At 32.9% G+C, this 21,521-nt stretch overlaps 5 protein-coding genes across 5 annotated transcripts in view; 2 read left to right on the top strand and 3 right to left on the bottom strand.

Moving 5' to 3' along the window:
* Nucleotides 1-1,263: 1,263 nt before the first annotated feature.
* Nucleotides 1,264-2,857, bottom strand: LOC119637104 (acetyl-CoA acetyltransferase, mitochondrial). The gene has a single exon (XM_038032932.1). The coding sequence runs from the start codon at nt 2,636-2,638 to the stop codon at nt 1,406-1,408; it is 1,233 nt and encodes a 410-aa protein (XP_037888860.1). The 5' UTR covers nt 2,639-2,857; the 3' UTR covers nt 1,264-1,405.
* Nucleotides 2,858-3,064: 207 nt separating this feature from the next.
* Nucleotides 3,065-4,705, top strand: LOC119637081 (26S proteasome regulatory subunit 10B). The gene is made up of 5 exons (XM_038032901.1): nt 3,065-3,283; nt 3,352-3,471; nt 3,545-4,265; nt 4,326-4,466; nt 4,526-4,705. The coding sequence occupies exons 1-5, from the start codon at nt 3,178-3,180 to the stop codon at nt 4,626-4,628; spliced, it is 1,191 nt and encodes a 396-aa protein (XP_037888829.1). The 5' UTR covers nt 3,065-3,177; the 3' UTR covers nt 4,629-4,705.
* On the bottom strand, nt 4,608-5,940 carry LOC119637082 (tRNA (guanine-N(7)-)-methyltransferase non-catalytic subunit wuho). Its single transcript, XM_038032902.1, has one exon. The coding sequence runs from the start codon at nt 5,857-5,859 to the stop codon at nt 4,723-4,725; it is 1,137 nt and encodes a 378-aa protein (XP_037888830.1). The 5' UTR covers nt 5,860-5,940; the 3' UTR covers nt 4,608-4,722.
* Nucleotides 5,941-10,936: 4,996 nt separating this feature from the next.
* On the bottom strand, nt 10,937-13,116 carry LOC119637161 (neuferricin homolog). Its single transcript, XM_038033011.1, has one exon. It carries the CDS (start codon nt 13,107-13,109, stop codon nt 12,291-12,293), a length of 819 nt encoding a protein of 272 aa, XP_037888939.1. The 5' UTR covers nt 13,110-13,116; the 3' UTR covers nt 10,937-12,290.
* Nucleotides 13,117-14,748: 1,632 nt separating this feature from the next.
* LOC119637189 overlaps nt 14,749-21,521 on the top strand; it is an 11,821-nt gene continuing 5,048 nt past the window's right edge. The window contains exons 1-10 of the mRNA XM_038033044.1: nt 14,749-14,779; nt 14,855-14,955; nt 15,036-15,112; nt 15,191-15,915; nt 16,051-16,250; nt 16,406-16,709; nt 17,116-17,203; nt 19,047-19,713; nt 20,921-20,934; nt 20,999-21,330. Of these exons, the coding sequence (XP_037888972.1) occupies nt 14,759-14,779; nt 14,855-14,955; nt 15,036-15,112; nt 15,191-15,915; nt 16,051-16,250; nt 16,406-16,709; nt 17,116-17,203; nt 19,047-19,713; nt 20,921-20,934; nt 20,999-21,330 (2,529 nt within the window). The 5' untranslated portion in view covers nt 14,749-14,758. The remainder of the gene's footprint in view (nt 14,780-14,854; nt 14,956-15,035; nt 15,113-15,190; nt 15,916-16,050; nt 16,251-16,405; nt 16,710-17,115; nt 17,204-19,046; nt 19,714-20,920; nt 20,935-20,998; nt 21,331-21,521) is intronic.

Genomic DNA, 21,521 nt, shown 5'->3' with positions numbered 1-21,521 from the left:
CAAAATTCTTGATAATTGTATACGCTTATTCTCTAAATTCCCACAATACATACAAAGAAATTTATTCAAACATTCTCAATTGTAAACAATTTTTATTTTCTCAATTGTATGGAATTTTTATACAAATTACTGAGAACATATACACATTAATCTCGCATCGATGACTTGTGTGGGTATATTTTACATCAAACAAACAAGCTGTCATAACGTAAAGTAAAACCAATTATTACACATTTTTGGAAAATCCACAAAATCAGCGAAAGTTTTTGTCGGCCAGAATGACGTTAATAACGCCAACGCCATTTTTTTCAATCTCATAGAAACCACGAATTAGAAATATGTTAAGGCTCAAAAGAACGTGCTCTGAAAGGCTTCTTGGAATCAAAAATGAGATATACTGAAGAGGCTTAGAAAGCCTTTAATAGTGGCGCAAGATATCTAGTCATTTTTCCTAGTCCTATAATAATATTATTCCTTTATACATAACAACTTAAAATGATTAACTTTATTCGTTTGTATTATTGGAGGTTTGATTGGTTATATTATTTCTAATTTTTGAATCAGTCTACATTTTTATATACGAAATTTCAGTATTTTCAGAGCTAATTGATTTATGTATATATTTAAATATATCAATGCTCTGTTTTCTTAGATCCGTTATATATGTATTTACTGTCATCCTCGAATTTTGTTGGTGGCCACGTAAATCTCAAATTTTTTTTAAATTTCCGATGAGCTCCTTAACTTGATATAGGCATAAATGAGAATGTCTTATAGCAGATCCTGCAATACATTTAATAAGTTTGATCCATTAGGGGATTTTTGCAACTCGTCGCGACATTGTATCCTCAACTTTAAATTCCTTCGGTATTTATTCGATGACATTTTGTCTTCATGATATACTGTGCCTTACAAGCTCCACGTCTTCTTATAAGTTTCGGAAATATTTGCAACAATGCACTAAAAAGCATATGTAAAACTTGAATTTTGATTATAGTAACTACAAAACTAGAAAAATATAAACAATCAATCAAATTATAAAGCATATCGGGGGAGGTGTTGGCGTACCGTCTAGTCGCATGACGACTCTCTTGCCTGATAAGGTTCCTCGACAACAGTCTGACTTTAAACGTGCTTTGCAATTACGTGGCAGATTTGCTTTCAATGGCTACAATATCACATATGCATGTGAATGAGCATATGAATATATTACATAAATTAATTAAATAATCGCATATATAAAAAAGGAAACGAAAAAAAATAGTATCGAATTTTAATATTTTATTTACAACACAATCTCATATCTTCTTATTTTTAATATATAACACCAATTGGAAATAAATGCTTACTGGTTTCACTTTTAATTATGAGGCACTTGAATCTCGATCCAAATATTCTAGTTCGTTTATAATTTTTGCAATAATATAGAAGAGGCCCCACCACCACCATTGCAAATGGAGGCACAACCATATTCGCCTGGCTTGAGAGCATGCGATAAATGAGTGACCAAACGAGCACCAGACATGCCAATCGGATGCCCCAAAGATACAGCACCACCGTGTATATTCACCTTAGCTGAATCGATGTCCAATTTACGCATATTGGCCACTACAACGAGAGAAAAAGCTTCATTAATTTCCCACATAGCAATATCTTCCTTTTTCACTCCAGCTTTCTGCAAGAGTTTAGGTACGGCGAAAGCTGGAGCTATGGGGAAATCGATAGGATCGGTTTCAGCGTCCTGAAAAGCTACTATACGTGCTAACGGCTTCAAATTCTTTTGAGCAGCGGCTTCAGCGGTCATAAGGACTACGGCCGAAGCTCCGTCATTTAATGTTGAAGCGTTCCCAGCGGTGACGGTGCCATTTTCTTTTTGGAATACTGTGGCGAGATTACCAAATTTATCAAAATTAACTCGCTTATATTCCTCGTCTTCAGCGACGACTATCTCTGGTTTTCGTTTTTGCTGAATTCGAACTGGTACGATTTCAGCATCGTACACCTTATCAGACCATGCTTTCGCCGACCGTTTATAAGAGTTTACAGCATAATCATCTTGGTCTTGACGACTGATTCCCATTTTTTTGGCTGTATTTTCAGCACAATTTCCCATATGAAATTTATTATATACATCCCATAAACCATCGAATACGATTCCATCAATTAAGTTGATACCCCCATAAGCGGTTTGACCTCTTCTCAGATAATAGGGTACATTAGACATTGATTCCATACCACCAGCCACAATAATTTCGGATTGACCTAACATTAAAGTTTGAGCAGCAAGCATAACTGACTTCATGCCCGATGAGCAGACTTTATTTATAGTTGTACAACACACATTTTTCGGTAGACCAGCAAAAATAGCAGCTTGACGAGCTGGCGCCTGGCCCAAACCAGCAGACACAACATTGCCCATATAAACTTCTTGTATATCCTCTTTGCTTAAACCAGCGCGCTGCACTGCTGCCTCAATCGCCACGGCACCAAGTTGGGTCGCCGACAAAGGAGCCAATTGACTTTGAAAACTACCCATGGGGGTGCGAGTGGCAGATACTATTAGTACATCATTAAATTTCGAACTGAAAGTGCGGCTCTGAGTGCTAAATAAACTTGAAATCCTAAGAAAATTCGCCATTTTCAAAGCGCACCAACAAAAAAAAGAGTAAAGTTTCTAAATACGACACCCCAACAGATTACTAGTGTAATGAAATGCTAATGAGACATTAGTGAACGAACTGTCAAAATTGCATAACACACAAACAACACTATGACTACTTTTTGTTTTTGCTTTATCTATTTTATTGTTTCGTTATATCATATCATTTATATATTTGATTTTTATACTAAAAAAAACTCAATTATAATTGTAACTAAATATACTTTCGAAACTAAAGCAATTGTATGTCATAAAAAATCATCTTATAATGTAAAATGTAAAGTGTTTAAATCCCAACAATGGGTATTTATTTGTCAAATGGGGTAAAAATATATCGATAGTCTTTGGTAACGATAAGTTATCGAAAATTTCTTCATAGAGTTAGCAATAAGAACAAACATTTTCCATACAAGTTTTTGTGCCAATTCACGCACTTCGATTAAATACTGGCGTGTAAAGTGTAGATCCGAGGATTTTTGATAAAAGTAGATTTATTAAAATTATATTATAATTCCAACATGACTACCGGCCCTACTGCTACAGATGGTGTAAGAGAAAAAGCTCTATTTGACTATCGCAAAAAATTGTTAGAACATAAAGAGGTGGAGTCACGTCTTAAAGAAAGTATGGCAATTTCTTGTTTTGAATTATTTTTTCTTTTTGGTTTATACATTTTAAAATCTCCTTTGAAGAGCGTGAAGAAATCAAAGAGTTGACCAAACAATATGATAAGTCGGAAAATGACTTAAAAGCTCTACAAAGTGTGGGTCAAATAGTAGGTGAAGTATTAAAGCAATTAACCGAGGATAAATGTAAGTAATGCTCAGCAATCATAGTAACATTGCGTAGTGAACTCGTATCCCAACTCTTCATAATTTTATCTAGTTATTGTTAAAGCTACCAATGGTCCACGATATGTTGTGGGTTGCCGTCGTCAATTAGATAAAACTAAGCTGAAATCTGGCACTCGAGTAGCTTTGGATATGACCACTTTAACTATTATGCGTTATTTGCCGCGGGAAGTCGATCCCCTGGTGTATAATATGTCGCACGAAGACCCAGGGGATGTTAAATATTCAGCTATTGGTGGTCTTTCAGAGCAAATCCGAGAGCTGCGCGAAGTCATTGAATTGCCTTTATTAAATCCAGAATTATTCTTGCGCGTTGGTATTACTCCACCTAAAGGTTGCTTACTGTATGGTCCTCCTGGCACAGGCAAAACACTATTAGCTCGTGCTGTAGCTTCACAATTGGACGCTAATTTTCTAAAAGTTGTTTCCTCTGCTATAGTCGACAAATATATCGGCGAAAGTGCCCGTTTGATACGTGAAATGTTTAATTATGCTCGCGATCATCAACCTTGCATAATTTTCATGGACGAGATTGATGCTATTGGTGGCAGACGTTTCTCGGAAGGTACCTCAGCTGATCGTGAGATTCAACGTACTCTAATGGAATTACTGAATCAAATGGATGGCTTCGATAGCTTAGGTCAAGTAAAAATGATTATGGCTACCAATCGTCCCGATACATTAGATCCTGCTCTGTTACGACCTGGTCGTTTGGATCGTAAAATTGAAATACCTTTACCTAATGAACAAGCTCGGTAAGCGTCGAACGTTGCACGGCACTTTATTGGTTACTTAGTTAGTTTTTTGCCTTGTAGTTTGGAAATCATAAAAATCCATGCAGCCAAAATAGCCAAACATGGTGAAATCGATTATGAAGCTATTGTTAAGCTTTCTGATAACTTTAACGGCGCCGATTTACGTAACGTAGGCACAGAAGCGGGTCTTTTCGCTATACGGTAAGTTTAATGGAAAAGATGGGTGAATTTCATTTATTTTATATATTTTCTGTATGCAGAGCTGAACGTGAATATGTCATACAAGAAGACTTTATGAAAGCAGTACGTAAAGTGTCGGACAATAAAAAGTTGGAAAGCAAATTAGATTACAAGCCAGTGTAATTTCTCATTTCCTTTTTTTTTAAAAATTACATTTTTGGATTACTTAAATATAAATAAATACATTTATTAAAAAAAAAATATGTTAAGACGTATTTTAATTTTTCTTTTCTTCAATCCGGCGTTGTTTACGCTCCAAATAGTCACTAACATTGTCATACTTCTTCTTGAACCAACTGGATTTATCTTCCGGTTGCCATTCGAAATCCTTAAATTGGTCTTCGACCATTTGCAACCAATATTTTGGAGCACTGGGACTATTTGCATCCACCTGTAGGCTTAAGCGCTGATTTACCGCCCCAGCTACATAGAGACGTTCGCCGGCAAAGCATAAGTTAAAGCCAATTATATCAGGGAAACTTGATAGCTGACAGTCTGAGAATTTCCATTCTTCATGGGAACGATGTATTTCGTATAAAGCCACACACTTGTTTGGTTGGTAAAGTAAGACTGCCAGTTGGTACTTGTCGGCTCCTAAAAGGCGCAAGGAAAATTTTAAGCCAGGAGCGGGCAAATCCAATTTTTTCAATTCTTTGCTTTCTTTGAAGTCCCATAATCTTAGAGATTTATCTCCGGAAACCGAAATCAATATATCGTTGTTCAAGAAACCCAAAGCTGAAACGAATTCTTTATGACCCAAACAATAACCATGAATATCATGCGTGTTAGGATAATGGCTAACACGAATTTTATCGTCCCTATCACAAGTAATAATATACTTTTCATCGGCAGACCACAGCACATCGTACACGATGCTCAAATGACCCAACAAAAGTTTAGGTTTAGCCTCCATATCCTCACAATCATACTCATAGCAATCACCCGTTTTGTCCGTAACCAATAATCGTTTTCCATTTTTACTGAATACCAAACCACTACATGCCCTGGTCAATGACCGTATACACATTAGCTTACCATGTTCTGGCCTGAGTTTATAGAGCAATAAAGCCTTTTGACCAGACGTAGCAACTGCTAACATTTGTGAATTGTTTGATAATTTTACATGTTGAATTATAGGTGATTCTTTATTTAAATTCCCTTGTTGTTGCTGTTTCGAATCCTCATCACCTTCGTCCTCCGTTTGAGATATTACGAATTTACCCTCGCCGCATTTTGTGAGATCGTCGGGCAAAGTAATTTCTTTGAATATTTGCAAATCATTTGGGTTAACAAATATAATCAATTTATGTAAAGCAATAACAAATTCGGGTTCACTGTAAAATAATGATGTCATCTTCTTTGAATATATACCACAATAAAATGATTCAAAATCAATTCCATGTTATCTCAACAAATTCTAACTTGGACGCAGTTCAGAGTTGCGTAGTACCGAATTTTCTTATATTCCTTTCTTAAAGTATACTGTAATTCCTAAAATATCTTTTCATATATACTCTAAACACTTCACACAATGATGCTTATTCAGTTTTTCGGGTTAAGTGGAAATAAAATGAGGAAGCGCGTTGCCATACTATTTTATAATAAAATATAAGGAAATCGACGTAAATATAAAAAAAGACATATGGTTTGAGAAGCAAAAGTATGGAAGTCAACATAATAAATATGTTAAAGAAAGCGACAGGAAAATTCATGTAAAAGCGAGCTAAAACTTGAATTCTTGATTGAATAAATTAATAAAGAATAGAGAAAAATGACTAGGATTTTTGCTTGTTTTTCATTTCCTTTAAAATAATATAGAGTGTAAATTAAGTTTTAATTTGCATGACATAAAAAAAGAGTTAAATTAGTGCAAAATAAACCCAATTTAGATAAATAATTTCAAAGTGTAAAATAAATCGTCTTTATTTCTTTTAGTGCGTTCTTTTCTTTTTGCTTTATTTGTGTGTATACATATAAAACGATATCAACAATCGCTCCCTACAAAGTATTTTAAAAAGTCGGCAAAGTTGAAGTTCTATCCTGATGCACAAATGTAATTAATAATTTTCTTGCACAAATGTTTGCTAGCGAGGTTTTCCACCATAAATATGTATAAAATGTTTTTGTTCTGATAGGCATTTGCTTGCTAAGAAATGCATTCTAAAAGCAGAAATCTTATGCAAAATAAGCAGAAATCTTATGCACGTAACTTTTCTATTTAAATTTTTGCAAATGTTATTATTATATTGCATGTTGAAAATTCATGGAGAGCCGAAAAATATGCTATAATTACGTGACTTTTTTATTTAACCCTTTGAAAATATTATGATTATTGGTTGTTAAGACTTCATAAAGAGCTCGGAGCTCCCTTGCGTTTTCTTAATTTCTTTCACTGAACAATGTATTAAAATCAATTTTATTATTATTTTTTGTTTTTAACTCTAAAATAAAATTCGATAACAAATTTATTTTTCCTTTCTTTCCTACAGCTAATTGAACGGAAAGCCAATATGACTATCGGTTGTGCTATATGCCTACCGAAACGTTCAATATTAACGAGCAGTTCAATACCATACTTTTTATTGAACTATGTAATTTTATTGAAAAATCAAGATAAATTTTCATCGTTACGTCTATTTATGAAACCATTTCAAATTTCAAATTGCCTGTTATTCGCATTTGCTTTCGCCGCGAAAATTTTAGTGCAGCGTCTTTGCCAATCAACCTTAATCGGCTTGAGAAGGAGATTTCTCAAACTATTTCTTGTTTTATGGATGGGTTTAGTATTTTTCTTACGTTCCTCGTATGAAGGATTTTTATTCGAAATTATGCATAACACTGCAAATAGACCGTTGCCGCAAACTATTGATACAATTATTAAACAAAATTTCACCCTATTAACTGATGTCAATTCCGCGCATATATTGGAGTATTTACCAAATCTTAAGAAAATAACTCAAATCGTCTCCACTGCATCGAATCAAGTCTTTAATCGATTCGATATATTAGATGGCAATGTGGGTCTATTGAGTCCATTACCTATTGTTACGTTCTATATGCCACAGCGTACGGAAAATATATCCAGGTATGCCTTGGTACGTGAGAATGTATTCCACGTTACACCTATCTGAAGCCCGCGATAGATCGCTTGCTGACAAGATTACGACTTCATGGTTTTATTGCTAAATGTACGCAAATATTTCAATTTAACGATGCTCCGTTGAGAACTAATAAATTATCGCGACCACATAGAAAACAATTAGGCACCGCTTTAGATATGGATAATAGCATAATGGCTTTAGAAACAATCGCAATATTAGTATTTTTGTTCGAATATTTATCGTTATTTATCGTTACGTATCAACGTTTTGCAAAGAATATACTCACATATTATGTAAATAAATTGCTTGGTTTTTTTTCTATCTTTACTAAGCAATACAGAATTTAAAATGATGATAAATATGATGTACTTATGTATAAGAGCATAAATGAAACATTAAAATATATATGATTTTCTTAATAAATATAGTGGATCAAGCAAAAAAGCGTACGAGATTTTCTCTTACACATGACATTGGAGACGCACAACCCTGTCATCTTATACTACGGCTCGTTCGAATGTTGCTTCGTCATACATAATTAAAATAGAAAATATTCTTATATTTATTATATAAATTTAAAAAAGTCTATGCGTTCTATAGATATGTGTATTGAAATTTAAAAAAAAAAAAATGAACTGGTGGAATTTTAAGCGAAGATTCATTATGTTTTCCCCCAAAGTTCACACAAAGACCCGAAAAAAAGATAAATTTTTTTATTACGTGCTTGCAAAATTTTTAATCAGCGATTTCTGCAGGTGAAAATGGTAAAGAAATGGGGAATACCAGTATAGATAACAGTTGAATTCGAAGGGTTTTGACGTTGCTCTATATAAAACAACCGCGTTCCATTTAATATTATTGATTTGTTCACTAATCATGGAGCGCTCAAAATTTTTCTCCTTTTAAATTTATTGCTTTCGTTGTTTATTTGAAGAAAGTTGCTATCGAGGACCATCAAACACGTTCAGAGGCTAATGGTGACCCTTTTCCATCATATTCCAACGTGTTAAAGGTGGGCGACACGAATTGTCTAAAAATGTCATTTTTAGGCAACTTGTTGCAAGAATTGTTCCGCATGCACTGTTGCAACTCGAATGGGAATTCTGCCACATCCAGTGTTCTCATCAGACATGGCGTCTTCTAATCAGAATCACTTATGCGGATCCGCAAAGTTGAGAAAGTGCGAAAATGGTTTGATGGGTGGATGGCTACCAATCTAAAATAAATTCTTTCGACACGCGATCCATAGGTTGCCAAAGAGATGGGAAAAAGTTAGAGAAAATGACCAAAAAATATTTCGTTTAATATACATTGTACCAAGTTTTCCCAATAAATGCCTTTTTTAACTGAAAAAATGATCAAAATTTTTGCAAAAAAAATTCTTTCACGCTTTGCTTTTGCTCTTATGTTAAATGCAATTTCTATCATTGATTATATTGAAAAGTACTTAGAAAAGTGTAAAAATCAAAATCAAGAGTGATAGATTTTGTTATATAACACATATATGATAGAAAGTAAAACTATCATTTGATATTTTTTGCCTTATGCTTATCATATAGCAGTTTATTCGTATTTACGAGCGTTGCGTATGGAAAGACAACTTTAATATACGCAAGTTTTATATGAAAATACTGCGAACGTTAGATGGGAAGAATTTAAAAATGTTCAAGTTTTTTCGGTTGGGTGGCGCTGTAAACGTGTCCGTGTCTTTCATCCAGTCTATATGCAAGCAAACAATCTCAATCAATCAATGTTTCATTACATATCAAGTGCATATAGAACGTACTTATATTCATATGTATATTCTGTTCACAATTTGCGAGAATAATATCGATGTAGGAGTTATCGTCTCATGAATACATTGTTGCGATAATGCTTGTTCAATAATTTCAAAAGTTGGAGTATTGGTAATAACCGGTTATCTGTCTGTCTGTCTATGCAATTGTGCATACCGTGCATACTCTCTTAATACAACAACAACAACAACAACAACAAATCGTATTATCAGAGAGGAGAAAGGAGGCATTTAAATGTGCACCAAATGTGCTCAAAAAGTAAGAAGACTTGAGCTGTCGTGGACGCAGTCGCAGTAGGAATAGAAATAGAAATAGAAGAATACACGTCTACCGCTCACATTCATGTGATAGAGGTGAATATAGGTGATCTTTTCTAGTTTGGTCGCGCTAGAGTCTTAAATTTGGGTGCTTTTCCATAGACATTTTTCGCTATCAGCAGATCAAATTTTAAAAAATTATTAAAAATTGTTTGCAGAGTTGGGAGAAATTGCATTTGTTTAGTTTGTTTGAATCATTTTGATTGGACGATTTTTTCAATTCCCTGTCATATATAGTGTTATGGAGTTTTATGATGAAAATAGATCTAAGATAATGATTTTATATACAAACGCTATTTTTATTTGAAATATTTTTAAATTTTCTCAATTTTTCACTCAATTAATATTTTTGAGTTTCTTTTCTTTCACTTTTTTCGCAATTTTTCAATACCTACAACTGCTTTGTGCATTAAATTAATTTTATAACGGAGAAAGATACATTAAGCATATAAGCACGGTAGGCGCCATAAATAAATAAATGGTTAAGTTCCCTGTTGAGCACAAAGTCGCTTTTAATAAATAAATCGTTAAATGTCCAACTTAACAAAAAGGTTAATGCCAAGCAGCTAATGTTAAAGGCCCAACTTAATCGACAAAAAAGAATCGATTCTGTTAAATAACAGACCAAATGCCCAACTTTACCGACAAAAGGGATTCGATTCTGTTAAATGCAAAGCCGTCGGCAAAACACAGAGTCAAAAATTCATTTATTTACACACACGTCCGATACGCTGGAATTGCAATTGCAATTCATGCGGTCATGAAAATAGAGCTGTCAAAGTAAATGTGCATTCTTACACACGCATTTCAGTAAATCTATTCGTTCTATCTTACGCTCTTTCACAACGTTTGTTTATATTCGATGTCATCATGTAATACTTAATAAGGCATTGACGTGTTTAAGACTTAAAATTTTACCTACATAAAGTTCTTGCTCGCTTATTTTATTTATTGACCATCTAGCTATTTTGCGAAATTTTTCAATTGAGCCGTAGTATATGGCTATTGTTAAGAAAAGAAAACAATAGTTGTTAAACGTATAACGTAACGCGGGCACTGAGGGAGAAACTGACAGAAATCGCTAAATGCTTTTTTTTTGCGATTTTAAATTATTTAAATTTTGTGTATTCAGATGAACTAGTTATAATAAATGTAAATTGATTTTCATCCTATTTTCATCTTTCAGAAATTGATCAAATTTGAATTACTTTTTGAAAAGTTTTTTTAAATTTTTGTTAATTTAAAAAAACGGAAATTGAAATCAATAATCTTTCATCTTTCATTTACCTATCTTAGGGAAGCAACGAAAAAAAAAATGCGCTACATATCTTAAAGGAGAACATTTTTAAATGATGTAAAAAAAAAAAAAAAAAAAATTTTAACTGCCAAGTAGTAAAAAAAGAAAAAGTTGGATTTCACTGAATTGTCAGACAGATTGAGTAATAAAAAAAAGACATATTAATAATTATACTTGATTGCTTCAAATAAGCAAATTGTCCCAAAAAGTAGACGCTTAGACATTGTCGACAGATAGAACTGCTTTCGCCTTCTTTGGAGCCAATTGGCCTTTTCAGTCCACTGCAATAAATCTATGTTTTATCGTTGGTTATGAATTAACTCGAAGCCTTGACTTTACTGTGCAACCTTATCGGACATTGACAGTAAAATTTTATTCAATAGAACAAAGCAAACATAAAATTTTTCAATTTTCATGATATAAAAAAAAGAATAAATAAATAAAAACATACAAACTATATAAAATAAAAAAATAACCTTTCCAAACGACGGTACAGGGTTACATTCATTTAGAATGCATCAAATTCGCGATAAGTACCGGATAATTAAGATTTATAAAGTTTTTGCATCTAAAGATCTAAACTGATTCAAAGAACGATTGCTTGTTCCAACTTGGTGCAGTGTGGAATATCATATGCGATCCAAGGATATTGTCTTATCGAAAATGTGGCACTTCAGTTGGTAAGTATGTTGGAAAAAGCGATGAAAGCAATTGTAGCTGTTCCTCTATTTCGCATACATGAATTATTGTAAATTACAAATAAATTATGTTAATATAAGCAAGCACATATATAATACACAGGCAGATGAGCAGTTTAATTACTTCTAATAATGTGCGTATGTAAAACTTTTTATAGATCCATTTTTTAAAAGTTTAATTATCCTATGTTTGATTATATAGGTTGTAACTGCGACTTCTTCATTTTTGGTATTGAGTGCAAACGAATTAATAATACCATACCAATAACAAGTCATACTTCTTGGAAGGTAACATTTTTATTTTGAAAACACTTAACGATGTTTTTACATTTAAATATATTAGGGTATTCGTAAAAAATTGTTTAATATAAAATATTGTATAAATTTTAAAATTTATCTAAAAATCTTATTTTGTGACTAGATCACAAAATCGCAACGCTGTTTTACTATATGCTAAAAATATTGATTATTTCGTTAACTAATCTACATTTTTGTCTCACGCCACACGTCGCACCAGTTATTGCATAATTGTGATATAGTTTTAAGTACAATTTAATATAACTTTTACTCATAAATTTAATTAACATGATAATAACATTCTTGGGATTCACGTTCACAATTGTCGTAAGGTGTTATTACCACTTCCTTTGTGTCTAGGTATTCTTTTTTAACGCAAGCACACCTAAAATTCTCATTCCCGTTATCATAGAGTTTGCGAGGATAACCAATCCAGTTGCGCTCTTTACCGCCACTCGATTCAGTGCACCAGACATGAGATCCTTTTTCTATTGACCATTCAATATTGCAATCTGGATATTTATCTTTCAGTTTTTGTTCATTAAATTTATCGAATTCGGCTTCCTCTGCCATTGCTCTGAATTTGTGTTCATATTTTGTGGGATGACCAGATTCATCGTAAAATCTGCCAATTACTTTACCTATGTAGATGTAGTCGCTTTTATAAAATTTTTCCCAATTAATTAGGGACAAAATTGCCGGAGATTTTAATGCCAGGACATTATCCGCTTCATCTTCTATATAATTTTTAAATTCTCCCGTTATGAATGCAACGGATGCATCTCTTCCGGCAAAAAAATGATAAGCGCATCCTGGACCATAATGTTTTTCACCCCGCGTTACATCGTACACCCGTCCTAAGAGAGCTAAATAAATAGGCTGTCCACCTACACCATTAAACTCATTTAGCTGTTCCTTAGTGAGGAGTAAGTCACTATAATTTTCAGCTGATAAATTCCCGTTGGATGTCTTTTTCTTTCCGAAATTAATCGAACGTATTTGCTCCCATATTTTTGGGTAATAAACTCCCAGAATGACCGCCGTAATAACTAAAATAAATTGTAATTTGAGAAAATGTCTCCGGAATACCGTCATCATTTTACAATTTTTTAATTAAGGCACTATTAATCTAAAATTTGTTCCTTTTTTCTTTAATTTAATTCTAAAAGTCTACAAAAAATGCATCGGTAAAAATGTAATTTTATAAACAAATGCCAGATGATAATTGTTCGATAACATTATATCGATAAAAGCAAAAAACAAAATATACTGCAATCGATAAAAGACGTTCGAATAGCATAATTCAGCGTTTTTAGTAGAATTCAGGAGTGTTCAGCTGCATGATTGCAAATGTTGACTTAAGTAAATACGATAAATGAAAATTTATTCTATTTTTTTACACATACATCATTGTAGAATTCTGTATAATGCTGTAGTAGATTTTTTTAATATCACGTGATATATATTCCGATTGATTTTGAACCTTCAAACTGCCAAAAACTTTAGTTGATATTTCCTGCTGCTCGATTCGTAATTTTTTTAAAACTAAATCATTGATATCTTAACACGTTGTTACTGATTTTCCTGAGGTCGTAATATTTTCCGCGTTACTTTGATCCCGCATTATCATCACTATCCCCGATATCAATTACATCGGGATTAACCATTTTGCCATTATATCCGACGCCCTGAGTCTCACCACGCACGAACATTATGTTGGAGGAGGTTTGCTTTTTCAACGCTTGCCTTTCCTTCTGTTCGTTCACACCGGCAGGTTTGGCATCCAGTAGACGCATAGCATCCGAACTACTTGGGTCAACGGCAGCGTTCGCGGAATTGATGAACTGATCTGCCATCATATTCATTGATTATTCAATTATCTTAAGAAAATATCTAATTAAAGAAGTATAAAATTCAAATAAAAGATTAGAAAAATTATTTTCATTTTATATAATAAATAAATGTATATAAAAATAAGATATATATAAAAGAATGATTGAATGATTGCTTTTGCTTTAAATTACATATAAAGCATTAGTTTCTACAAACAGCTAATAACCAAAGCAATACCCGCTCATATCCCACACTATACCGTCTACAAACTGCCCGAGTTGCACAAATACCGTAATAAATAAATAGCAATTAATGACGCTAGGTCAGTATATAATGTCGTCTAATATTTCTAAGCAATGTTGGAAAATTACGTATTTTCAAAAGAACAAATTACTGAAAGAAACGGGAATTTCGAATTTCATTTAATCATGTCGATCTATACATGCAACTGTTTATCTCATTTCGAAAAGGGGGAACAGAAAAATTAGTTTGAAGACTAAGCACTCAAGTGAGATAAATGCTTCGGGAAAATCGCTATAATAACTCAATACTGAACAGAAACATCGATTTGATATACGTTAATATTTTCTAAATTATATATGCAATGCTTCCGATTTACTTTTGTAATTTGTATTATGTTTCATCAATGAATAAATTATTTATATAAGTTATTATTTATTGATCGATTGTTTATCGACTTTTTCTGTTCCCCCTTTTTTCAAACATAGTTTTGAAAATGGTTGAAGTGTTTTCGAAATGAATGAATTAGTAGACATTGCATTTTGTTTGTTGTCAAAACTAAAAACATTGTATGTCTATTCGAATTTTTAATAATTTTAATTTAATTTTTTTTTTCCAAAGACTTGTGGTATATTTTTGTAAAGAATATTAATGCATATAAAATAAAAAATAATATGGAAAAATCTGGACACAAGGTGTGTATTAAAGAGGCGTGTATTGATGCCTTCATAATTGTTTATTATTTCTTTCTATGAATTGATTTAAAATAGAAAAGCAAAGTACTTAACTATGAATCATCGATATCCACAACGGGTACTACCACGGCTTCTCCACCATATTCCGATAATATTGGTAACTTGAAATATGCTAAGTAAGATTTAAATTATATAGCTTGTGTATTAGAGATATATGTAGAAATCTCTATTGAAATAATGAAATATCTATTTTTAGTGCAAATTTTATTGATAACTCGGAGTCATCAGTTCAATCTAAGGTCGCCCTTTTAGACTTTCAAAAAATTCAAAATCGTATGAATTCAATTACAATTTTCAAAGAGTTTTTTTTACTTTAATGGAATGGTTTTTTTTTTTTTTGTAATGTTTTAGTAAATTTTGAACAACAGTCCACGCATTTAAAACCGCCTCCAAGCAAGATCTTACCATCAACACTGCCCTTAATCGACAAGAAAAGTGAAACTATTGCTCGTGCATCCGATTGTCAACTACGCGAGAAATCTTTATTGGATATGGGCTTCAAACCAAACGAAGTCGAAGGTTGGGAGAATATAGTGCAACCGCCGAAAGATAACCTTTACAAATTGTTAAAGAATATGATTGATAATCATATCAAACCGAATGTACAAATTCGTATTGGCGGTGTTACGTTCAATTGTCACATGATGGTTTTGCAGTGCTATTCCGATTTTTTTATGGATTGCAATAATGAGGTATTGATACAATTACCCGAAGAAAAGATTACGCCTACGGCTTTTGTAATGGTATACGATTGGATGTTAGCCGAGGAACCGTTAGTTCAGCGTGAGGGTATTTTAGAGCTATTTAATGCCGCAAATTTTTTACGTATTAAAGAGCTAATTAATCAATGTTGGTTATGTTTGGATGATGATGCACGTTTTCGTGAAGACACTGCCTTTCTATTGTATTTGGAGGCACGTAAATATTGTTTAGAAAGTTTAGAACAATTGATGTTGATGCGCATATGCAAATTCTTTTTGACTTTGGTCGCTTCTAAAGAATTTCTAATATTATCAGCTAACGAAGTTTGCGCTTTGCTGTCATCGAACACAATTGGTGTCAATTCGGAAACTGAGGTGAGTCCTTTCCAAACCTAGTATGTTAATATTTTTCTTTTTTTTTAGTACGATATTACATTTTAATCTTCTAATACATGACTTAATTACATTTTTAACTTTTAATTTTTTTTATTTTTTTATTTTTTTTTTTAGATTTTCATGTCTGTTGTACGTTGGTTAAGTCATAATTGGGAGGAAAGAAAATGTCACATGTTAGATCTTATTAGATGCGTACGATTTAGTCTAATGCCACCATGGTTTTTAGTAACGTTAATGAAAAATCCTGAATGCCCGGAAATCGAACATATTGTAAACCATGCCGAAGTTAGAAATATGATCAATGACGGTATAACGTAAGTTTAAAATTTCTCTTTCGATTCACATAATAGAGCATAAATACATGCATACATAAGTCTCGTGTAAATACATTTATTATAAGCGTTTCGCTTTTCTTTTCTTTTCTTTTTTTTTTCTCTCTCTCTTTATCTCTCTCTCTGTTCTTCTTCAGATATACCACTACTCAATTCTATTACGGAGAGAAACGTGAGGATTTTCTTCAGTTTTTACAACGATTTCAACTCTTAACCCCTATGCAACGCCAATGGGTCTTTGATAAAGAATGCAACTATCATCACCGTCTTGAGTGCCCTAATTTGCAGTGCGTTACTTATAAATCGTTTTTGGATTATTTGGAAATGATACTCACCATTGGAAAAGATTATTGGCGCAACCTCGAAATGGCGAAAGGAATTGAGAAGAACATGCAGTGCTGCGTACCCTCGGATTGCCGTAAGCCGGCAGATCCAAACTTAGTATGTTGAAAAGATTACTATAAAAAAAAAAAAAAAAAAAGCTTTGTTGTTTCGTACCAAATCAATGCAGTGTAATTAATTGTACCTTAATTTGCTTCTTAGAAAAATATCTAGTGGCTATATCTGTGTAGTGTAAAATAAATTGCTTGTCTATTGTGTATATTATTATGGATATAGGCATCGTTTCGATGAATATATTTTATTCAGAAAAAAGAATAAAACCAAAAAAAAAAAAAAAAAAAAAAAACATAAAATTGTTTTTTATTTTTAATTTACTTTATACGATTTATTTATTTATTTTTTTTTTAAAAATAAAATTAATTTATTTAATTGAAATCATCTGAAAAATTGGACAATGGTTTTATTATTAAGATTTTGCTTTTGTTTTGCTTGCGTTTGCTTACAGATCGAATATTTAAGAAGGGATAGTCGTGATCAAGGCATTCAATGCGAAAACGCTTCCGCAAAATATTGCAATAAATATTTGAAGGGGGGTAAGTGAAAAACACAATTTTAATTATATATGAAGAATCAGAATTCAGCGCAGACGCACGCATATCGAAAGTGTCCTGAACGGTAAATAAATTTTAGAACGGAAATGATTTTAAAAATTGTGCACATTTTTTTTTTGTTTTCTTGTTTGTAATTTCCGATATTTGATTATTTTACAATATTATTGCAATATAAATAGGTTTTTAAGAACTCATCGACATCCTGTGCTCAGATCAACAGACAGAATTGAACTGTATTTGTCATCATTAGTTTAGATACTTTTGTTTTGTTGTGTTTTAAATAACATAAGAAGCTTTTGTATGATATCTACGCATTGTAGGACCACTTTAGTATAAATGTAGCACGTTTATAATTATTAAAAAAATCAATATATATATATATATAGAGAGAGAGAGAGAGAGAGAGAGAGAGAGAGAGAGAGGCCTAAAAATTAAAAGATAAGTTTTGCAAAATTTCCAGCTCGATGGAGATCCGTTTACTAAATAACACTTTGACTCTAATATAAAATATCTGATGTTCATTCCATCGGCTCCCTAATACAGATATTTGACTATACGACGTGTTTGCGTAGACTAATTGCATTATTGATGCAAACATGCGGCTTAGCACCGCTGTAGGAGCCTTTAGTTCATCATTGACAAAAATCCAGAAATTGCATTTGCAAACTATAAATCCAGTGTCACATGATATTTATTTAATCTATTCTCTATAAATTTCATTCGTAACGATCAAATGACAGTAATTTTGCAAATACTGTTAGTTGACATTTTTACATGTTGCTGCAAATCAGTGCAACGAGATAGATATATGTAATTTCAGATGCAGGCTTGCGACAAAGGAAGTGAGATTATAGCCGAGATTTTATCTTTCGGATTAATCATCCGTGAGAAAGTGAGGTTATACTTGATTTGTTGACTTTCGAGAAAATATCATCGATAAGCTACTTGCTGAAAGAAAGCTTTCTTTCAATATTTAATAATTTCATATAAATTACAAAATCTTGACTTACACCTATTTGTGAATTGGCGAAACTAACTATATTTCGGCATTCTAAATCAAAATTTTGGATCGGGTTGGGCAATTTTTTTGAATCCCCCTCTCATATAACTACAAACGATAGTTCATATGACAAAAAGCTCTAATATTTAATGCTTTATGATTGAAATCAGATCGTAACAGTAATTTAAAGTGAAAAAATTAACAGTACGAAATTTGAATCATCTTGGTCTATTTTTCATATCCTACTTTAGGTAAGGATTTTCACGAAACTTGGTCCTTTATATGGCGGAAAAGTCTAAATTTTAATATGTTATGATGCAATTTTTAAAAAAAGAAGCAATTTGAGCAGCCGAAGGCGAGAAATCTCGTGGGTTCGAATCTCAAGTGCGGGTAGAGTTTTTAATAAAAGCTGATAGCCATAGATGCTAGTGCTTTAAGAGTGTTACTCTTCGAATTTATTTCTCTGGCGAAATTAATAATAATAATAATAATAGTAATGATAATAAAAATCTACTTTATAAAATTTGGATCATCTACGCCCATTTTTACATCCTATCCGATATAAGGATTTCGATGAATGACTTTTTATAGATAAATTTTTTGCATTATTTTTTTCATTCTTATATTGAAATTTCTGAAATAATTATTAGCTTTTAGCTGAGAAGTTTTCTGTATTATTTTCATAGTCCAGACTTGATAAAAAAAAAATTTTTATATATTATGCGTAAATACATTACATACACAGATAATGGTTACGGCAATTTTCTTCTTGTTCGATAATATAAAATTTGTTATTATAATAAATCAGTCATTGTTTTATTGCAGCGAATAAAATGCAAAATAGAATCGGTGGCAGCGTAAGCACTTGCAGGAGAACACCACGTGCTAATCCAAGATGCACACCAACAATAACGACGTATACAAAGTCAGAAACGGACTATGCGCTGCAGGATGGAGAAAACGATGCGTATAATGGTAATAATCAAGATGCTATAAAAAATCATGTTGCTCAGCAGCCGATAATGCTCGAGTGCATTAATGCGAACGATTGTTGCAGTAAACCGCAACCGCAACCGCATAGATATTTTCATCGTTTGTCAAAATCACGTCAATCGAAACAAATCCTCAAAAACGAGGACATTAAAACGGTGATATTTAAAACTAATGAAACAAATACTAATAAGAATCTAGGTGGCGGCGATTGTTGTGCTGGTAGCGGTAATTGTTTGCATGTAGATGCGGCTACAAAGCAACATGTTTTGCATGACAACCACGATAACGAGGAGGTTAAGTTGCATATGAGATCACTACATAATTGTAATGAGGATGGTAAGCAAAACGATACCGATAATGATTGCGATGATGATGGTGATTATAGGACGAAAATAGACGGAAAGACGAATGCTGCGATGCCGGTCAATAAAACTAAGGAATTTTACGAAATGCGGCAGCAATTATTTAAATCTGTACAGATGACGGATAGTTGGCAAAAGTAAGTAAAACGAATTAAAAAATATCATATACGTCGTCGGGACGAATTATATAAACCCGTCGTCTTAACCAAATGATAAAGTGCCTCAGATGAAAAGCATACCTTTATATTTTTCAAAATTTCGCCTTTTTTCGGAAAGTGCTTGAAAGCCGGTCAAATCTGTTTTCATAATCCCGGAAAGTTGCTAAGAGTTTACATTTTTTACGTCAATCTTTGCGAAAGTAAACGTGGAGCTAACTCAATCCAAAATATCGTAACTAATATTAGCTCCGAAATAGTAGTGTATGCGTAGTGATTTGTCTTATGCTATATATGCTCATGCCACGCATGATAAGATATTAAGGATTAAGATCCGAAACATTAGGCAGCCGTAACTTTTTTTCGCCATTCAATCGTGCTTCGGTCCTCCTCGTCGCTTATAAAATCCACTCTCTTGTGTTCAACCTACAGGTTGCAAATTTTTGCAATGTTTTGATGAAATCTGATGCGTTGATATTTTTTGGTCCGAAGACGAATTCAGTTGAAAATTTTTCGATCGTTAATATACGACTAACTGTTGAGTGGTGTAGGGTATTAGGTAGGATGGGCGATAGTCCTCTATTGTGCTTTTACTTGTTTTTTTCACAAACGGTTTTGCTCGGCTAAGGCCCTGATCCCGATTTTGTGCTGACACAATATTCCCCTACGCATCACTTGAAACTTATTACGGGAATCTTTATAAACCATTTGACTTGTTAGTGACCCCTTGATGATGATCTCTTGCCTTTTTTTTAGGCAAATTGCGTTTTATTTATTTATTTATTTTTATTTTTTTTTTCGAGCATCTTCTAAACTTTCTTCGCGTTTTTTGGATTTGTCAACGTTTACTACGCGTGATGACCTATATCGGTGTGTTGCGCGAGTGTGACGATAATAATTGTATTCCTACTCATTTCTTGCGTGATCTTTGCGCGGAAAAGAGAAAAGTTACAAAACAAAAAAAAAACTGTTGTCCAGAAATTGTCCACCTACATACATGAATATCGGCCAATTCCCGTGGCCGTATCGCCTAAGTGTATTTGCCTTTATAAGTTGGGGGTGTGCAATGTTCATCCTTGACTAGCATAATTTCATATCTTTTGGTGGCGGGTGTAATAATTTAATTGTTTACTTTTTATTAAAACATACTTGCACTTGCTTATCTGTATATGTTCTTCTTCATTTTTAGGTATACGCGCATAGGTAAATACATATAAAGATATGCAAAAATTTTGTACAACTTAAGTGTAAATGAAAAGCATTTTAGATTATAAAATTATAGTGATTGGTGGTATTGATCCATATTGCTCGCATTGCCTGCGTGAGAATCAGCCTCAGCCACAAAAACAGCAAGGCAGTCGTATGGTATCCGTTGAGCATTCAAAGAATTCTATCAATAATGCCAATGTCAATAGCAAGGATACTTGGTTTCCGAACTGCGGTGATCAAGTGCTCATTTACGATACTTCCGTTTTGGAATGGCGTCATTTGTCTTATATACCATTGGGTTCACGTCATCATCATTCAGCTATATTATGCCGCGGTCTCATTTATGTAATTGGTGGAACTAAAACAGCTTTAGGGTGTACCAAGAAATCGGTGAGCTCTTTTTTCTTTCACTTTATAAAACAGACATTCATTCGTAAATAGGGAGGCATATCAATAAATTTGTCCCCATAAAGTCTACGATAAATGATATATGGATATAAATGAGATCTAATGCTTTCGTGATATAAAAAATCACAATTTTCATAGATTGAATACAATCAAGAAATTAAACTGTTCATGGA

Source organism: Glossina fuscipes, unplaced genomic scaffold (assembly GCF_014805625.2).
Source record: "Glossina fuscipes isolate IAEA_lab_2018 unplaced genomic scaffold, Yale_Gfus_2 43, whole genome shotgun sequence".
Lineage (NCBI taxonomy): Eukaryota > Metazoa > Arthropoda > Insecta > Diptera > Glossinidae > Glossina > Glossina fuscipes.
The sequence above is the reverse complement of the archived record's forward strand: the minus strand, read 5'-3'. Positions and strand labels throughout refer to the sequence as shown.

Coding starts and splice junctions, on each gene's coding strand:
- LOC119637081 (XM_038032901.1), top strand. CDS start 3,178: ATGACTACCGGCCCTACTGCTACAGATGGTGTAAGAGAAAAAGCTCTA. Junction 3,284..3,351: donor GGAGTCACGTCTTAAAGAAA/GTATGGCAATTT, acceptor TCTCCTTTGAAG/AGCGTGAAGAAATCAAAGAG. Junction 3,472..3,544: donor GCAATTAACCGAGGATAAAT/GTAAGTAATGCT, acceptor AATTTTATCTAG/TTATTGTTAAAGCTACCAAT.
- LOC119637161 (XM_038033011.1), bottom strand. CDS start 13,109: ATGATGACGGTATTCCGGAGACATTTTCTCAAATTACAATTTATTTTA.
- LOC119637104 (XM_038032932.1), bottom strand. CDS start 2,638: ATGGCGAATTTTCTTAGGATTTCAAGTTTATTTAGCACTCAGAGCCGC.
- LOC119637082 (XM_038032902.1), bottom strand. CDS start 5,859: ATGACATCATTATTTTACAGTGAACCCGAATTTGTTATTGCTTTACAT.